The 16,165-nt window shown below is 39.2% G+C and overlaps 2 protein-coding genes across 2 annotated transcripts in view; one reads left to right on the top strand and one right to left on the bottom strand.

Annotated features, from left to right (window-relative positions):
• Nucleotides 1-233: 233 nt before the first annotated feature.
• lsm4 (LSM4 homolog, U6 small nuclear RNA and mRNA degradation associated) lies at nt 234-3,405 on the top strand. The gene is made up of 5 exons (XM_076088218.1): nt 234-375; nt 810-851; nt 1,492-1,590; nt 2,054-2,252; nt 2,557-3,405. The coding sequence occupies exons 1-5, from the start codon at nt 373-375 to the stop codon at nt 2,676-2,678; spliced, it is 465 nt and encodes a 154-aa protein (XP_075944333.1). The 5' UTR covers nt 234-372; the 3' UTR covers nt 2,679-3,405.
• Nucleotides 3,406-3,967: 562 nt separating this feature from the next.
• LOC142946738 (E3 ubiquitin-protein ligase rnf213-alpha-like) overlaps nt 3,968-16,165 on the bottom strand; it is a 49,331-nt gene continuing 37,133 nt past the window's right edge. Inside the window, exons 51-68 of the mRNA XM_076088217.1 lie at nt 16,050-16,160; nt 14,221-14,463; nt 13,875-13,962; nt 13,577-13,611; nt 13,358-13,461; nt 12,794-12,938; nt 12,386-12,560; nt 11,722-11,810; nt 11,165-11,416; nt 10,401-10,530; nt 10,109-10,186; nt 9,497-9,677; nt 8,838-9,042; nt 8,329-8,406; nt 7,116-7,313; nt 6,357-6,446; nt 5,907-6,085; nt 3,968-5,160 (exon numbers count right to left, since the gene is read on the bottom strand). Of these exons, the coding sequence (XP_075944332.1) occupies nt 5,004-5,160; nt 5,907-6,085; nt 6,357-6,446; nt 7,116-7,313; nt 8,329-8,406; nt 8,838-9,042; nt 9,497-9,677; nt 10,109-10,186; nt 10,401-10,530; nt 11,165-11,416; nt 11,722-11,810; nt 12,386-12,560; nt 12,794-12,938; nt 13,358-13,461; nt 13,577-13,611; nt 13,875-13,962; nt 14,221-14,463; nt 16,050-16,160 (2,538 nt within the window). The 3' untranslated portion in view covers nt 3,968-5,003. The remainder of the gene's footprint in view (nt 5,161-5,906; nt 6,086-6,356; nt 6,447-7,115; nt 7,314-8,328; nt 8,407-8,837; nt 9,043-9,496; nt 9,678-10,108; nt 10,187-10,400; nt 10,531-11,164; nt 11,417-11,721; nt 11,811-12,385; nt 12,561-12,793; nt 12,939-13,357; nt 13,462-13,576; nt 13,612-13,874; nt 13,963-14,220; nt 14,464-16,049; nt 16,161-16,165) is intronic.

Here is a 16,165-nt window from a genome sequence, read left to right as displayed (position 1 = left end):
CACTTCCCTAGTATTTTGAGTCCATAGTATTGGGTAAAAATATCCCTCATTTATGCTTGCTCGGGTGTGTATTATTTCTGGAACACAAAATGAAGTGTCAGTTAATAACTATAGCTTTGATTTCATGATAATACAAATAAACAAATACTGTGTTTTGAAGGGTCTACCTAAATATAAGCGAATGGCAACATGTCGCACTGACTGCTTCTTGCCTGTGGAGGGCAGCGGCGTATATTACAGCCATGATGACACACCGCACAGCCGGAAGCTCATTAGCAGAAGACGAAGAAGAATAGAAGCTAAAATCCAAATCGTGTCAGAGAAGGCCAAGACAGCGAGCGAGACACAAAATCCGAAACAGTTACTTTCACAATGGTACGTATTTAACTGCGGTGTTCAGATGAAACGATTTTAGTTAATATATGTCCAGTAGCGCGCTTGCTACGTAGCTAAAGCTAACTGTGTGAGCAGCACTGTGGCGCTGGGCTACATGATGCTAAGCTAAGTTAAAGTAGCTAACGTTACTGTAGTAAACGTATGTTAGCCTGACGCTATGAATAACGTTACATACTGTAGGATAAACGCTTTCTGAAAACGCATACCATTAGAAGCTGCTAGTAACAGCTGCCCTTTCGTTAAAAGCACACCGGGGTGAACAATGGGTTGTCCAATGTATCGGGCAAGTTATAGTAGGAATGTATGAAGGGGGAAACTAACGTGAGTCCCGGTATGTTGTTTACTGGGGTAACTAAATACTGTTCATGGCAGGTGGATTCATGAGTGTGACCTGTTTTTCTGTCATTTTGCAGCTTCCACTATCTCTGCTGAAGACTGCCCAGAACCACCCTATGGTGAGGAGACACTGAACTCTTTCAAGGAGCTGATGTTATCATTGTAGATGGAGCAGCAACTTGTCATATTTACTTTAGTCTTTGCAGCTCCTTCAGGGTTATGTTTGGTCTCTTTGTTGCCCCTCTTGATTAATGTCCTCCATGCTTTTTCACAAGCATTGTTCCTCAATTGGCAGGTTTGTTGTGGTGCCATATTCTTTCCATTTTGTAATAATGGATTTAATGGTGCACCAGGGGATTTCAGATTTTTTTTTTTTTTTATAACCTCACCCTGAATTTGTTCCCTGAACTCTTAAAGAAATTGGTAGCTGGTTTTATTTAAGGGCTTAATGGCAAAGCAGGTGAAAACAAATTCACTCGCCACTTTTCAGTTATTTAATTTAGTATTTTGGATGGGTCCACTCCACAAATCCAAATAAAAATCAATTTATATTCTAATTGAAATTGTTGTAATGCTACAAAAAATGGAAAACAGTTCGGGGGTGAATACTTAATAACCATAATTTAAGTGTTGTGGTTTATACCATGATAAAAACTGTTCCCTAGCTTCCTCCATCCGTCCTGTATCGTGTCTGTATTGTGTCGTCAAGGCTCTAAAGCAGCTGGCTGTTGTTGTTTTTTGTGTCCTTTCTCTCCTCAGCTGGTGGAGCTGAAGAACGGAGAGACGTACAACGGTCACCTGGTGAGCTGTGACAACTGGATGAACATCAACCTGAGAGAAGTCATTTGCACCTCAAGGGTAAAGCTGAGCTCTGGTCTCACTTCTGTGCTGTCACTTTCTGTAGGGAAGGAAAAGTAGACATCTCTGTGGTCCAGTGTTTACATGTAGGTGTCAGTGTTGTCTGCAGAGTCCGCCGTCGATGAGGTGCATCCCTCTGAAAATGTAACAGGCATGAAACCAAGTGTTTGTGGCCAATAATCACAGAGGCCTTTAACAGTCGCTCCAAAGTACACGTTAAAGTTTTTTTGGCCTTTTAAGTAAACAATTAAATAAGAAAGAGAAAACGGACAACAAAAAATGGCAATCACTCCCATCTTAACAGTACAATAGAAAACAATACAACCTAGCATATATATCTTCTACAGGCCAAAAAGGTGTATGCTGAAGCTTGCTGTCCCCGCCCTTTTTACCAAACGCAACTTATTTGTTGTCAAAAAGTGACGACATGATTGCACTGACACCCCCACTCCACTCTTAACAGGATGGAGATAAGTTCTGGAGGATGCCCGAGTGCTACATCAGAGGAAGCACCATCAAGTACCTGCGAATCCCCGATGAGATCATCGACATGGTGAAGGAGGAGGTGGTGTCCAAGGGCCGTGGACGTGGAGGCCCCCAGCAGAACAAACAGCAGGGCAAAGGAGGAGCAGGAGGAGGAAGAGGAGGAGGAGCCAGCCGAGGTAAATGGAAACACTCCGTGCTCATTGGACAGGCTGCTGCAGATGCGTTTTATTTATGCCTGCTGTCTTAATAGGAGTATTGGCATGACTGTTTTTGGTTGTTTCCAAATTTCTCTGCTATTATAAAGTCCACACTCTCTCAGGAGCATCATGGGTTTTACTCAAAACCGCTGTAAGATAGCTCAAGAATTACATTTTGTGTCTTTAGTGTGCCACTATCTCAGTTCCTGAATTGGTCGAACAATAATTCTCTCACATTTGACAAAAATTTACTGATTGTTTCTCTTTACATTTCTCTCTGTAGGTCTGTTTGGCGGTCGCGGCAGAGGAATGACCGGTCCCGGTCGGGGCCAGCAGCAGCAGCTGCAGCTGCAGCAGCAGGATAAGAAACCGGGCAAACCACAGGGAATGAAAAACCAGCACTGATGGACAACATTACACCTTCAACAACACAGAGCGATTTCTCCTTCAGTACATGGAAGATACAATTAACTCTCCTTCTGCTGTGATGCTTGTCCAGACTCACCATCGCAGAAATCACAACGGGAGACGTTAAGAGAAGCTGTGCTTTTGCACTGAATTTTGTTTTTTAGCATCTGTACGTTGGTATAAACCTTTTTTTAGTATACACCAGTGTATCAGTCACAGCTGACGGAGTCCGTCTTTAGTATCCATTGATAGTATGTTATTACAACTTTGCAAGAACATTTTGTATCATAAAAAAACAGTTGGTACACTGGAATGAGGTTTTTATTTCTTTGTTTTTGGTCAACTTGTCTCCTTGGGTGTAGATTTCACGGTAAAGAAATTTGCCCAGCCCCAACTTCTGTTGCACCGATATTTTTTTTAACTTGCTCTTTATTTCTGTGTTGTTCGCGACGTTCTGTAGTTTGTCTGCTGTGCCGTTTGGTCCGATCATGGCAGGTGGAACAGTAGACTGGCAGTTGGGGGGAACGGGAATTCAGTCCCTGAAAATGAACACTTTTGTTAAAGCATTCGTTAGGATTTCCACAAAAAAAAATTCTCATATTCTTAAGTCTGAAATGGAAAAGTCCAATGTGTTGGTTGAGTTTCATTTTATTTTTGCAAAAAAAAGATGATGTAAATTATTTACATGAGAATAAAACGACTTTTGTTAAAGCGGTCATATTTATTTAGAAGTGTTCTTGTCTATTTGTTCTGTTAGTCAAAACAATCTGGATGCTGCTTCACTCGTTCACTTCCCTTGGACAAGTGTGTCCTTTAAATTAATATCAAGATTATAATTCTTGATTTAAAGCCAGGATTAGCTAATTGTGTTTTAAGTGAATAAGACGGTAGAACTGGAATGTGTAGTAATTGTTTACATTGACACTAGGCTGTATAATAAGGACTAAAGTTGAAATCTCATGGAAAAGTTCCAAATGTTGCCCCTAAATGTGACAGCAAATCTGAAGTCCCTGCCGTTCTTTGTTACATAGGAGTTCATATCTTGAATGGGACCAAGACCAAGTTCATTTTACTTTTTTCGTAGCATAAATTTCTTGAAAGTTTTGCAAAACACATTACTAGTACACACTAGTGCACTACTTACAAATCCTGATCTGACTGCTTACACAAAGAGATGATTGTTAAGACTGGTCCCACAGATCAAATGTTTATTACTTGGATCAGATTAGAATTAAAAGTTGCATTCATTTCAATTAGTGACCAAAATATATACCAAAACAAAAGTGTGATGTCTCACGCTACACGTGTATATTGATTTATTGATTGGTGTAACAAGTATGAACATTTACAATTTCAAAAAGTTACTTGCTTTTCACAGTTTTGCATAAAATCAGATACTTTGGGTTCATGGCTGTCGGCCAGTATGTAAGCTGATTTTGGACGTCACTGTGGGATCTGTAACCTTATAACACACATTATATATTACTTGACATTTCAAAATAAAGCAAATAAGTTGTTTCGTTAACACAATTTTAAAGACTTAAAGAGCTCGGAGATGTTTGAATCCCATTTCCAGGTTTAGATTTTTTTGAAACTGGAAAATATCAGTGAAGAGTGCATCCATATGCAGGCTTCCAAACATCCCTGTCGTCACTCATGGGTGACATCACACACTACGATTATGATTTTCTAGAGTCTATAACCCCAAACATGAGGCGACTAAGAAAGCAAACATAAACCAGATAAATCATCAAACACTCTCCAATCAATTCCACACAAACCATCAGCTATATATGCTTAAATGTGTAGGAAAAGATATATATAAAATGTGGAGTTTAATTTTTTTCTGTACCAGTTTATTGTACCACCATACAGATTCCCTGCCCTAACTTTCATATTCTGGTGGTCAATAGTAAAATGTAAAGAGTAATTCTGAAACAGATAATATCAAACAGTTGCACATTATGTGCTTGTCAAAGTCTTACAACATTTTCCTGAGTAGGTCCTGACATTTATTTACAATGAGACTCAGACAGTAATTCTTCAAATGATTTCTAATATAGTGACAAAAGGCAGTAAATGAGCAGCTGGATCATGTTAACACACAGCAAACTGTATATTCAAGGCAGTGTTTCATCAAGTTCAATCAGTGATGGTATGCTTCATTGTTTTTAAAAGCCTTAAGGTAATTTCTTTTACATTATTATCACAGAAAAAATAGTAAAAACAGTAACAAGTAAAGAACAAAGTAAAATCTAACTTCTTTGGCTTTGAGATCAGCAATTAACCTGATCAAATGAAATCACTCTTAAGTTGTCCGGTTCATCCCTCCATCATCCAGTCCTGTTTGGCTGTGACAGCACATTTCCAGGTCTCCACAATCTTGGACAGTAGCAGATCTTTAGGAAACTTGTCTTCCACGTAAGAAGGCACCTCCACTTCTTTACGGTCCATGTAGGCACACACCGTCACTTTTACACTGAGAAAAAGAAGTGTGGATGATAAGCACCATGTTTGCATACAGGAAAGCTAAAAACAGAAAATTAAAGCAATTACATGTCAACATTAATTAAAGTTCAGCACCAGTGTGATGGCTGAAGCTAGAGTGGATGACCCGGAGGGACACTTGTCCAATTCTGAGCATGCGCTTCCTATCCCACGACCAATCGGACATCCTAACCGTAACAATCCGTCCCTTAAAACCTCCCAGTCCAGCATTTATTCAGGATCATTTTTTAAATTTACCTGCATTCTTTTACGTTTTTCATTACTGTACATTTGCTGTTGACTGGTTGTGATTGACAGGAGCCAACCACAGAAAACACATTACACAAAATTCAAAGGTTTTCTCTCTGTTTTATAGCTTCATGACAAAGCAGTCCAAGTTTATCAACATTAAATGAACAAAAATAATGAGAATTATTAAAACACCATTCCCCCTCGAGTTAAAATGATTATTGGAAGTCTATAAATCCCTAATAACTTAATTACATGTTCAACTGGCTTTAATGAGTAAGTGATGACCACATTTGAGGCCCTTCTGTCTTTGATTTATTAATGCATGTTTCACAGGATGTTATCCCTGGCAATATCCACCCGGGGTGGGTGGACATTTCACAAAGTGTGCACACTTAAAGTGCCACACTTTTTAATCCACATCTCTTTTTAGGGCTTTTGGGGGAAACAATTGCATTCACAAGAAAAGACTTTGTTCAAGAGGTTTACCCCCAGGATGGATTGTAGTCGTCGGCGGCCCTGAGGCGGCCCAGACTCAACAGGAGGAACTCGTGCATCTCAAGCAGCCATTGGTCCACGTTTCCCCTCGACATGAAGCCTTTCAGCTCAATCTTTTCCTCCTCTGTCAGCGGTATCAGGTACTCAGCTGGATACCCAGAAAAGGGCTCCTTTTTATAGAAACACGGATAAGGTATTTTATATTTATGTTAAATCACAGTGCATATTCCAAGTGAAATGTTTTGTTTTGAAGTAAGTGAAATGAGCCAAAAGAATGAATGAATAAATAAATAACTGAAAATATTACTTAGACAAACAGGTTTAGTGCACTGACATATTTTGATGGGACATAATAGCACAACTTTTTTTGAGTGATTTTCTATTCAGTGCTCGTGTTTTACATTTAACCAGCTCCAAAAATGCTGCAAAAGCAACACTTACCCTCTTGAGACGCAGCATGCTTTCAGATTTGAGGGAGGAGAGGAGTTGCCACAGAGAAACACAGTGTCTGAGGTTGCATCTGCCCAGAGCCTGAGGAGACAACGCAGCAGAGCAAAGAGTCTGTTACATGCAGTCTGAAAGCAACAACAATTGGGATTCAAAAAAATAAAGAAATAAACTTACACCTGAAGTGTATCTTTTTTAGGTTTCGGGTTTTGAGGATATAATTAAGAGGAGATTTATTTTTGGGAAGCTTTATATGGTAGATTAGTTTTGTTTATTTGCACGATTGATATTATTTAATTAACAGCAATTAATATATTCTTTATCATCTAAAATGTCTTTATTTTTTGGTAGATGGGAACTACATGACATGGTGCTCATTGCCTCGAGTGTTTGTAATTGTTTAGGTTAGTGGAGTGATACATTGCAAGTAAGAGTGAAATTATGTATTACGTTTGTTTTTAGAGCTCTTTTGTCCAACTGTAGTGTTGGTTATTAATTACTTTACTTACAACCCAAAAGTAGCTATGATGCATCAAAGGATAGCTTCACAATTTTTCATCTGTCTTAAAACAATAGTCGGGTTTTGCTTGCTGTCAACAGTCCTCCTGTTTCTATTGGCCAATGAGAGATCCCTTCCTAATGTGCTCGCAGTGCCAGTGATGGGGCCAGTTTACACTGACATAAAATAACTGCCCTTCAGCTTTAGGAAACCTTAACAATCACTCCTGACAAAGATGCTAAATATGTATTGACCTGCAATATGTGTCGATCGATGTGGTTGGCCATCTTCAGGATGTCCTGGAGGTAAGTGACCAACGACATCATGGGATCACCGCCAGTCATTGAGAGGAAACCCAGGAGCAGCTCCGTGATCTTGAGCGCCTCACACACATCGTTGAAGCAGTCCAGCTCTCTGGACAAGGCGTTCCGGGTCAGGGAGGACAGAGAGTCCTGAAGGAACAACAAAGTATGAATGAAGCCTGAAGCCATATTATGTACATCACCACTGTCAAGTTTCATAGAACAAATTAACTGAATGTTTAACTATCTACATATGAACTATATGAGATACCATTTAACTAAATGTTCATCCACAATGTAATAAAATGATTCATAGCATTTAGGTGTTTTTTTTACTATTTCAATTACAACCAAGCAGCACTTTGAAAGAGTGATTGTTTTAATGTTGATGTCAAAAATAATCATCCAGCATGTAACTGTAACCTTATACAGATTCAACAAGTCTCTGGTTTCAGCTTGTCACATGTTTTCTATCATTGTAAATTGAATATCTGTGGGTGCCGGACGCAAAACAAGACATTTCAGAAGGTCTGCCATTTCCCTAGCGTTTCCCTGTGTTTCCCTCTTTCTGTTTCTGTTTGTATGTGTTGTGGGCGTTGTTTCCTTCCTGGCACTCTCGGGGCTTCCTCCTGATTACGGCTCATTCCCCTCACTTGTCCAGCCTGCACAGCTGCCTCCCGTCAACTCTTCAGCTCCACAGTATATCTACCACAGTGGTAGTTTGTTTTTGTAGTTGAGTTATTTCTTTGTTCTGTTTCTTTAAAGGCAGGTCCCTCACTAAAAGATTTTTCAGATCTTGGCAGATGTTGATAATGTGAGAGACGCTACACATAGCAACTTTGAATGAGAAATCTAACAGTTTTGTTCCTATAGTGTGTGGAGCGCAATGATTTGATTTTGTGTCCTCGGGGTTCCCCCCTCACAACAGAATTCCCCCAATTACTGATCAGAATACCCTGATGGTAACTTCTGACAATTTTACTATATTCTGATGCTTTATTGACAAAAAATAACCAAATAGCTTAATTGTTAATGAAAATAATTGTAAATTTCAGCCCGAGTCTTTTCTTAAATGCATGTATTGTATATTTGTGTGTTTGACTAGGTAAGATGAAGTACATTTAAGGAAAATCTCATGGTATAATGTTATATATCGTCAATTTACCTGATGCACTTTTCCTTTAACAGCTTTGAAAATGGTTTCATAGTCTCTCTCTTGTGTGTTGACCAGAGTAGGAATTCCCTAAAATAAAGCATAGAATAAGGTGAGTATAGTAAAGCAGAGAGATAACACATTCAAAAAAGTAATGCAACACAGAGCAGATACAATGACAATAAAGTTGCAATTTGCTTGGTGAAAATGTCTTGGTTGATAAAATAGCAACACAAGAAAACCATCTAGGTTTGCTTACAAGTAAAAAACGATATGACAACTAAGAACAAACCAAGTCAAACTAACACATGTCTGTTCGCTCTTGTTTTGGTTTGTTGTAGCCTGACGTAATACCACTATTCCAGCAGTATATGTATCACTCTGTGCAGCATAAGACATGTCGGTTGCCAAGGTGGTGCACAATCCAGGCAACAATAGACTGTAAATGGCTGGTAAAGCTTGTGTGCGTCCATTTATGGTCTTGTCATTTGCTTGAACCCATCCAGACTGTGTGGACTCACTGTGCGGGTGATGAGTGGTTTTCCCTGCAGGAAGCGGGTGAGGATCTGCTGCTGGATCCTGGGTAAGTCATATTGTGATATCGTCTCATGGCCACGTTCCAAACTGTACTGGCAGTTGGATAAAACCAGAGGAAGCAGGTCCTTCTCCAGCTCATAGCGTATGACATGCTGCTCCGTTAGCTCTGCCACAGTCACCTTGTAACTGCTGCAGACATCACAACGTAAATATCAACTTTTTTGTACTGGAGTGACATTTATTTTTCCAAACTATTAAAAGTTGTTCTAGACTTCTGGAATACATCAAACAAGTTTTTTTTTCAGCAAACATTAAATTGTTTGTCGGTAATATATTTTTCTTGGTGCTACTAAAAAATTGATACATTTATCAGTCAACAAAGAATATGTTTTTACACACAACCAGGATTGTAGATTTTGGCCTTCATCACTGAAAGTGCAATAAAAAGGGACCTTTTAATGAACAAAAATATGAACAGGAAGAACAACTACATCATGCAAAACCTCGACGTTCATAGCACTGAAAGAGGTTTTGCTTGCTGCAATTATTACAGCGTTGTTAAAACAGCATTTAGCATCAAACTGAAACATTATCTTCTTCTCTTTGCTGGACAACAAACTTCTCTTTCCTAGCCGTTTTGTACCTGCTGTTGTCTCCGGTGTGGGTGTCCACAGCGTTCACCAGCTCGTTTTGTAGCGCCACCAAGTAGCTGACCAGCCCTGTGGAACACAGGCCTGGACCCTGCCGCCGGGGCAGGAGGTACTGCAGGTCGCTGTTCAAGTTCAAATCCTCACTGCAAAATTCATCTGGGATCTTCAACTCATCTGTAAGTTGTAAAGGACATATAAATGATTCCTTATGTCCAATACAACATAAGTATGTATTTAATTGAATTGGTTCATTCAGTTGTTGTTACACCAAAGAAACTATTTCTATCAACTATTACGACTATTTTCCAAAGATATCACTTTGAAACCAGTGAAGTTTGTGGTGTGTGGGCAAAATCACAACACTGAAAGTTAGCCAACTATTGACGAGATGCATTTTAATTATAGACGAGTTTCAAAGCTCTAACAATGGAGTTACAGTAATTACAGTGTAAATGCAAACAACACAACTCTGCTTAAATGTTTACTAGACACGTGAAACAGAAAATATATACAAAATAAAGGAGAGTAAAGGAAAGATATAAATGTACTCCTGTGACAGCCCCCATCTGTAAATCTTTAAGGAGACAAAGAAGTGCTTTACTTACTGCTGGTTACAGACACTCTGAGCAGATTCCATGTTTTCAGGAAGATGTCAATGTGTTTCTCATACCACATCCTCATATCTGAAACAAGAATTGTTTAAAATAATTACATAGTTTGTATGACTAAAAATGGAATGAGGAAAAGAGAAAATAAATGTTAAAATGTCATCTGTTTCCTGTCCCGTAACCCATGCCTTAAGGGACAGTACATCAGTCTTCGGTCAATTGAATGTTAACATTTTGAGAACAAAGGAGGCTTGAGTGTAGTCATCGCTAAGAGATATTGAAACTTTACCCTTTTGCTTCTCAATGAACTCTCCAATGGAGCCCACTATCTGGTCCGTTGCGTTCTGGAACTTTCTCACCAAGCGTTTCTGCAGGATTAAGATGTCTGGAAGGAGCTTAATCTGCCGAAAGTCTCTCTCCTGGAGAATAAAAACACAAATGAAACTGATGATAATCATGCCTCATAACCATATGTTGCATACGTATTAAGATAAATGACCATAATACATCTCTGGTCCATTTTTGTTGTTGAGATGAAAGAGTCATTTTTCATTTTAGATTTAGATTTTCTTTGCTTTGAAACATAACTGGGAAAATAAGGACAATTTTCCGCTCCAAACAGATGATAAAATAGATAAATGTATTGTTCATTACTTTTTTGGGGGAACAAATTGAGTAATGGGGATACAAATGTCAAATGTATCCCGATGGTGGTGGAAGAGCATAGGATGGGACGTGGTAATAAGAAGAGTGTATCAACTTCATCATCTGATGAAGTTACTAAAATGAATCCACTAATTAGATTTTAACATTGTGTTGAAGTGGAAACTTTGAATTACTGGTGGCCCTAAATCAAAGGCCAGGAGGTCAAAAATTAAATTGCGAATCATCCTTTGGAAATGAGTATCTATAGCAAATTTCATAACAATCTGGTAAGTAGTTGTTAAGATTTCTTGCTCTGGAAACCAAACTGTTGGATGGAAAGGTGAATTCAAATCCATTTTCAATTCAATTCAATTTTGTCACAAGGCTTTACGTCTCACAGACATTCACCTTCTGCAGGAACCTCCAGAGAAGAGGCAGCGCCTCCTTTTGGTCATACTGCTCTACAATGTGTGTGAGGCTGAGCAATGATAACCTCTCCCTGCAGCTCCACACCGCCGAGCTGTGGACCTGAGAGCCCTGCGGCAGCGACGTCAGGAAGGTACAATCGTCACCCAAGGCCGCCCTCATGATGAAGTTGGAGGATACACGGGAGTCGGTCCTGATGCTGCCCTTTGCTTCTTGCAGGAGTTGATCAAGATCCTAGACACAAAATATTGGTTGTAGTGGAAGGAGAGTTTGGTGCAGCAATGGAAGAATGTGTATTGAGCAAAAAAACAAACATTATACGATACATATGAGAATATGAAGAGAAGCAGTTTATTAATATTAAACATAATTATAATAAAATGAGCTTAGAATATAATTATTCTCATATTGACATTGATGACTGAGTAGATACATGACCATACATCATATATACGAGTCAAACTGACCATTTTCAAATATACAAGCTTCATCGTCGCCATATGAGGAAAAGGACAATATAAAATGGTAGAAAGTCATACCCTCAACTGAGGCGTCATAATATCTGCAGCCACAGTAGTTTCCCAGGTGTTTCTGGATGCTTTGGTTGTTAGGTAAGGATCAATCCCAGCTAGTCGAAGTCAAACAAGAAATTTTGTAAAATAGATTACATACTATTATCAACCCCTTAAAATATGTAAACATGAACAGAAACTTTCAGAAATATTACAATCCTTTCATACAAATACAGTTTTCTATGCACATCCTACATATTTACAAAATTCAAAGCTCAAAAATCTTGTAATTTGTGTCGGTTGTGTGTTCATGTTTTTGTTTAGGAGACAGTGTCAGTATTTCTGAATGTGTTCTTGTGTCCTCCATAACCTGTTTGACAAAATATGTAGATATTTTGGAGGACTGACAGAAATCCTGGAATTACTGAACAAGCAAGAATGCCTCAGATGGTGAATTGGTAAGATGAATAAAAGACTTATTATATGACTGAGAAAATGTTCAAATAGCACTATTGCTTTATCGTTAAGAGTTTATAGAGCTTGTTGAAACAGATAGGAACATTAACAACTGTGTGTCTTAAGTCATCAAGCACACGGTGTTGGGTGGGACTCATCTTTTCATAATTTAGACACGAGATGTGGTAATAGAAGCTGACAAACAATTCCAGTGAGTGACTGGTGGAGGGCTTACCTGGACTGGCCTGCACTAGCTCTTGCAGGGATCTGAGCACCAAGTGGATCGTTGTAACGGTGTCGTCAGCTCCTCTTCCCAGTGCCTGTGACAGCTGATCCAGATCTTTTTTTATGTGCAGTCTGAGAAACAAATGAACATCCTCCACAGGCGGCTGGATGATGTGCTGGACAAACTGAAGGAACAGAAAGTTGGGCGTTACGTCTTAGTCAGATTAAAAATGATCAGGCAAAGTTTTTATATCTATTTTGCAGATAGATCATTATCTCAGACACACAATGTCAATACTGTTGGCAATTACAATCCAACAAAGTTACCTAAAGCTCGTAAAGTGCTACTACACAGGGACTGCTGATGTACATTTGCAGAGTGACCTCTCAGTTTGAGAGTAACTCTTCATCTGCTCACCTGGGATTTCTCGGAGGCTCCCAGCAACATGGCCAAATGTGTGACCAGCCTGACCAGAGTGAAGGGACACAGAGACATGTTTTTGGTGTCTGGGTTGTTTCTCTGCGCAGGGTCTCCTAGGATGTGGCCAGGCTTTGTGCAATCCCTAAAACAACAGATTACAGCATCAGTCAGTTAGTAGTCCTTGGGAGTTGTTTAAATCTAACTGGACATGATTTGGTATTGCAACTACATTCAAAAATGGTTAAATAAAGGAAATCAATGTAAGAAGTATTGTTGTAGTCTGGAGTAATAACACAGCACTGGAAATGTTGGCAGCTGGGGAAATTCTAGATATTTTGTCAACTTAAAAACCATAAATATCAAAATACTGATTAATACTTATTTTTTGTGGGGTAGTCATGTATCTTGTGTTCGCCAAAACATTCCATTTGAATTTAAAAACGTTACATTTTAGGATTTGCATGTACTTTGCCAGTACTTTAACAACTATACAACAAAACTGAAAGTTTGTCTTTGAGGCCATGTTTCTTTTAAATGACAAAAATCCTGTTTGACACTCACTGCTGCAGCTGAATTGATCTGAATCCAGACAAGGCTGCATGATTGTCCCCTCCAACCTCCTGGCCACACTCCAGACATCGGCCTCTCTCCGTGGGCAGGCCACACTGCAGAGGAACATAGCAGATCAGATAATACTTTTATCTACTGTACGATTTTATCATTTCATGTCTGTAATCACTATGCAATTAAATGAATGGGAACTGCATTAAAATAGCTTACCTCATCAACAAAGCATGGATGATTATTTGAACACACTGTGAAAAACAATCAAACAATTAAAACACACTTAAATTACCTGAATTATTGAGACAGAAGATAAACTAAACTAAATAATATGCGGTTTATGTGACTTCTTTAGCCTTCAGTATGATGATGCAAACCCAGAGCAACACAGAATATCCGAAGACTTTCTGACATCTATATTATAGACATTTTTTATTCAAGAAATTATTTGAGAACACCAAGCTGCAAAAATTTAATTAAAATTGTGGTTTGTGTATGAATGATTAGTACTTACCATACCAAGTGAGATTCCCAAAGTCTTGTTGTATGGCTGCCTGGGCAACAGCTAACATGTCATCAGGCATTGTGGGTATAAATGCCGCCTGTTAGATTAAAAAAATGACATGAAAGTAATAATCAGTTGTTATTGAAGCTATGAGTGATTTAAAGGGTGTTTCCTTAGAACTGTTCTGTTACAACAATTGGTCTTGGAATTAAAATTCCCATCCATTCAAGTTCAGAAACACTCCCAACACTAGACTATGTGTAAGGCACCTTAAAGGAGTAAAATTGACAGCCTTCTGTCATTTGACACTAGGAAGAGTTGTTGCAATGATCTAGAAATGCAGACACGTGTTTACCTGCATATTTTCAGGAGACAGACCAAGGTGCTTGAGCGGCATCAGCAGGAGGTGAGTCCCAGTGAGCACCACAGCTGCCAGATGGATGGCCAGCTCGATGATATTGTTGTCCACAATGGTATGATCGGGGGTCGGGGCCAGGGCTCCCAACTTGTTGTGAACCAAGGCTGAGGCAAAATCCCTTACTTTTCTTTGATGTAAATACCTTGATCCCTGGATGAGCTCTCCAAATGCTTGGCATCGCTAATGAGGAGATATTAGAAGCCATACAGAGTTAATAAGCAAGACTTTAATACCACCATTAGAAAACATTTGATAACAAAATATCAGCTGAAGGTTGCTGATCAATAGCACTACTCGGCAAAGTTGAGAGGTAAAAAATTGGTCAAAACAATGTACATTTCTGCATCATGGAGCACATGTTTTCAATGAACAGTTATTTCATTGTTTTACTTCCAGATTCGTGTATTATTTACATTTTTGTGACATCTTGATAGTTTTGTTGTTAAAGGGGAAGTCCACAATAAAATCAGCGAGTACTCCTCAGCTTGTGAAAACTGTTTGTCTGATGCGGCCCTGGAGTTTAAATGTCTGGCAAAAATAATGCTGTTGATGTTATCGGGGATGATCATGGGTATAAATCATTTTTTTATCGTTTTTAAAAAAAATTCATTTTTTAAACTGCGTCACATTTTTAACTGACAAATTCCCCTGATGTGCAGGCAGGCTTTTCAAGTTAAATGAGTTAGCTATGGTTTAGATTAGATTATTTTAGATTTACTACCACAGCCAGTAGCTCCCACAAACATTTTAGTTTTAATTTGTTGTCTTTTTGTCTTTATTATTGGAGCACATTTTGCACATGTCAGAGATACACTCATCATCATCAGAGAAGGAAGTGTGGGGATTGGATGAAGTGCAGCGGACCTTGAGAAGATCACTGCTCACGCCATCCTCCAACACCCCAGCCAAACCAGCTGGACCAAATGCCACAGAAAGTGGAGTCGACCACTTCAGGAGGAGAGCGAGGGGAGCCGAGATGGACGCTAAGCTAGCCCAGCTTGGATCTAAGGCTATTCCACTACCCAGACTGCTCCTGGCTAATATCCGGTCCCAGGGAAATAAAATGGATGACATTAGACTAGCAACAGGAAATCTGTCACTGTATTCTTGTGTGTACATCTTCACAAAGACCTGGCTCCATCGTAGCTGCTCCATTGCGGATCAAGCTGTGCTAGCTTGATGGGCGGACAGAGAGCAGAACTCCGAAGGGATGAGAGGAGGTGGACTGTGTATTTAGTTTACATCAATGATGATTGGTGCTCAAACATGGTCAACGTTGATGGACAATTTTTCACTGATGTTGAATTTTTTTATGTTAAGATGCCGGCCATATTATCTGCTAAGAGAATACTGTTTTTGTTGCTGCTGTTTACATTCCTCCTCACGCAAATAAAAAAATGCACTAGTCTGGTGTTTTTGTTTTGTCATGCTTTTCTTGTGTAGCATTCATTGACAATACTTCATTTCATTGTGCAACCCTGTGTTACATAATGACAATAAATGATCCTTGAATTCTTGACTTTCCATGTTCGACATGCTTTTAAATGAAGCAGTACCTTTCATTAGGGATTAATCGATCCCCGATTGGTCTTTACTCGTAGTCACATATTCAATTTGTAAATAAAGAATCTAATCCAGTAAACAATCAAAATCTGTGCCATGTTTTCCTGACTGAGATCCGCCCCTGTTCAACTCTTGGCTGTGTCCTATGGTCTAAGATGTGTGATATATTATTCAGTTTCTACATCAGGTATAACTCTTCATACCTCAGGAGTCGGATGAAGACCTGTATTTGCAGATCTGTACAGAGTAGTAACCTCTCGGAAAAGCGCCAGCAGGAGGAACACTGTTCGTTTCCTTGGTGGCGCGGTGCATTTCTAAA

Source organism: Anarhichas minor, unplaced genomic scaffold (genome assembly GCF_050575085.1).
Source record: "Anarhichas minor isolate MPS153535 unplaced genomic scaffold, ASM5057508v1 ptg000010l, whole genome shotgun sequence".
Classification (NCBI taxonomy): Eukaryota; Metazoa; Chordata; class Actinopteri; order Perciformes; family Anarhichadidae; genus Anarhichas; species Anarhichas minor.
The sequence above is the reverse complement of the archived record's forward strand: the minus strand, read 5'-3'. Positions and strand labels throughout refer to the sequence as shown.

Coding starts and splice junctions, on each gene's coding strand:
- lsm4 (XM_076088218.1), top strand. Junction 1,591..2,053: donor AAGTCATTTGCACCTCAAGG/GTAAAGCTGAGC, acceptor CACTCTTAACAG/GATGGAGATAAGTTCTGGAG. Junction 2,253..2,556: donor AGGAGGAGGAGCCAGCCGAG/GTAAATGGAAAC, acceptor TTCTCTCTGTAG/GTCTGTTTGGCGGTCGCGGC.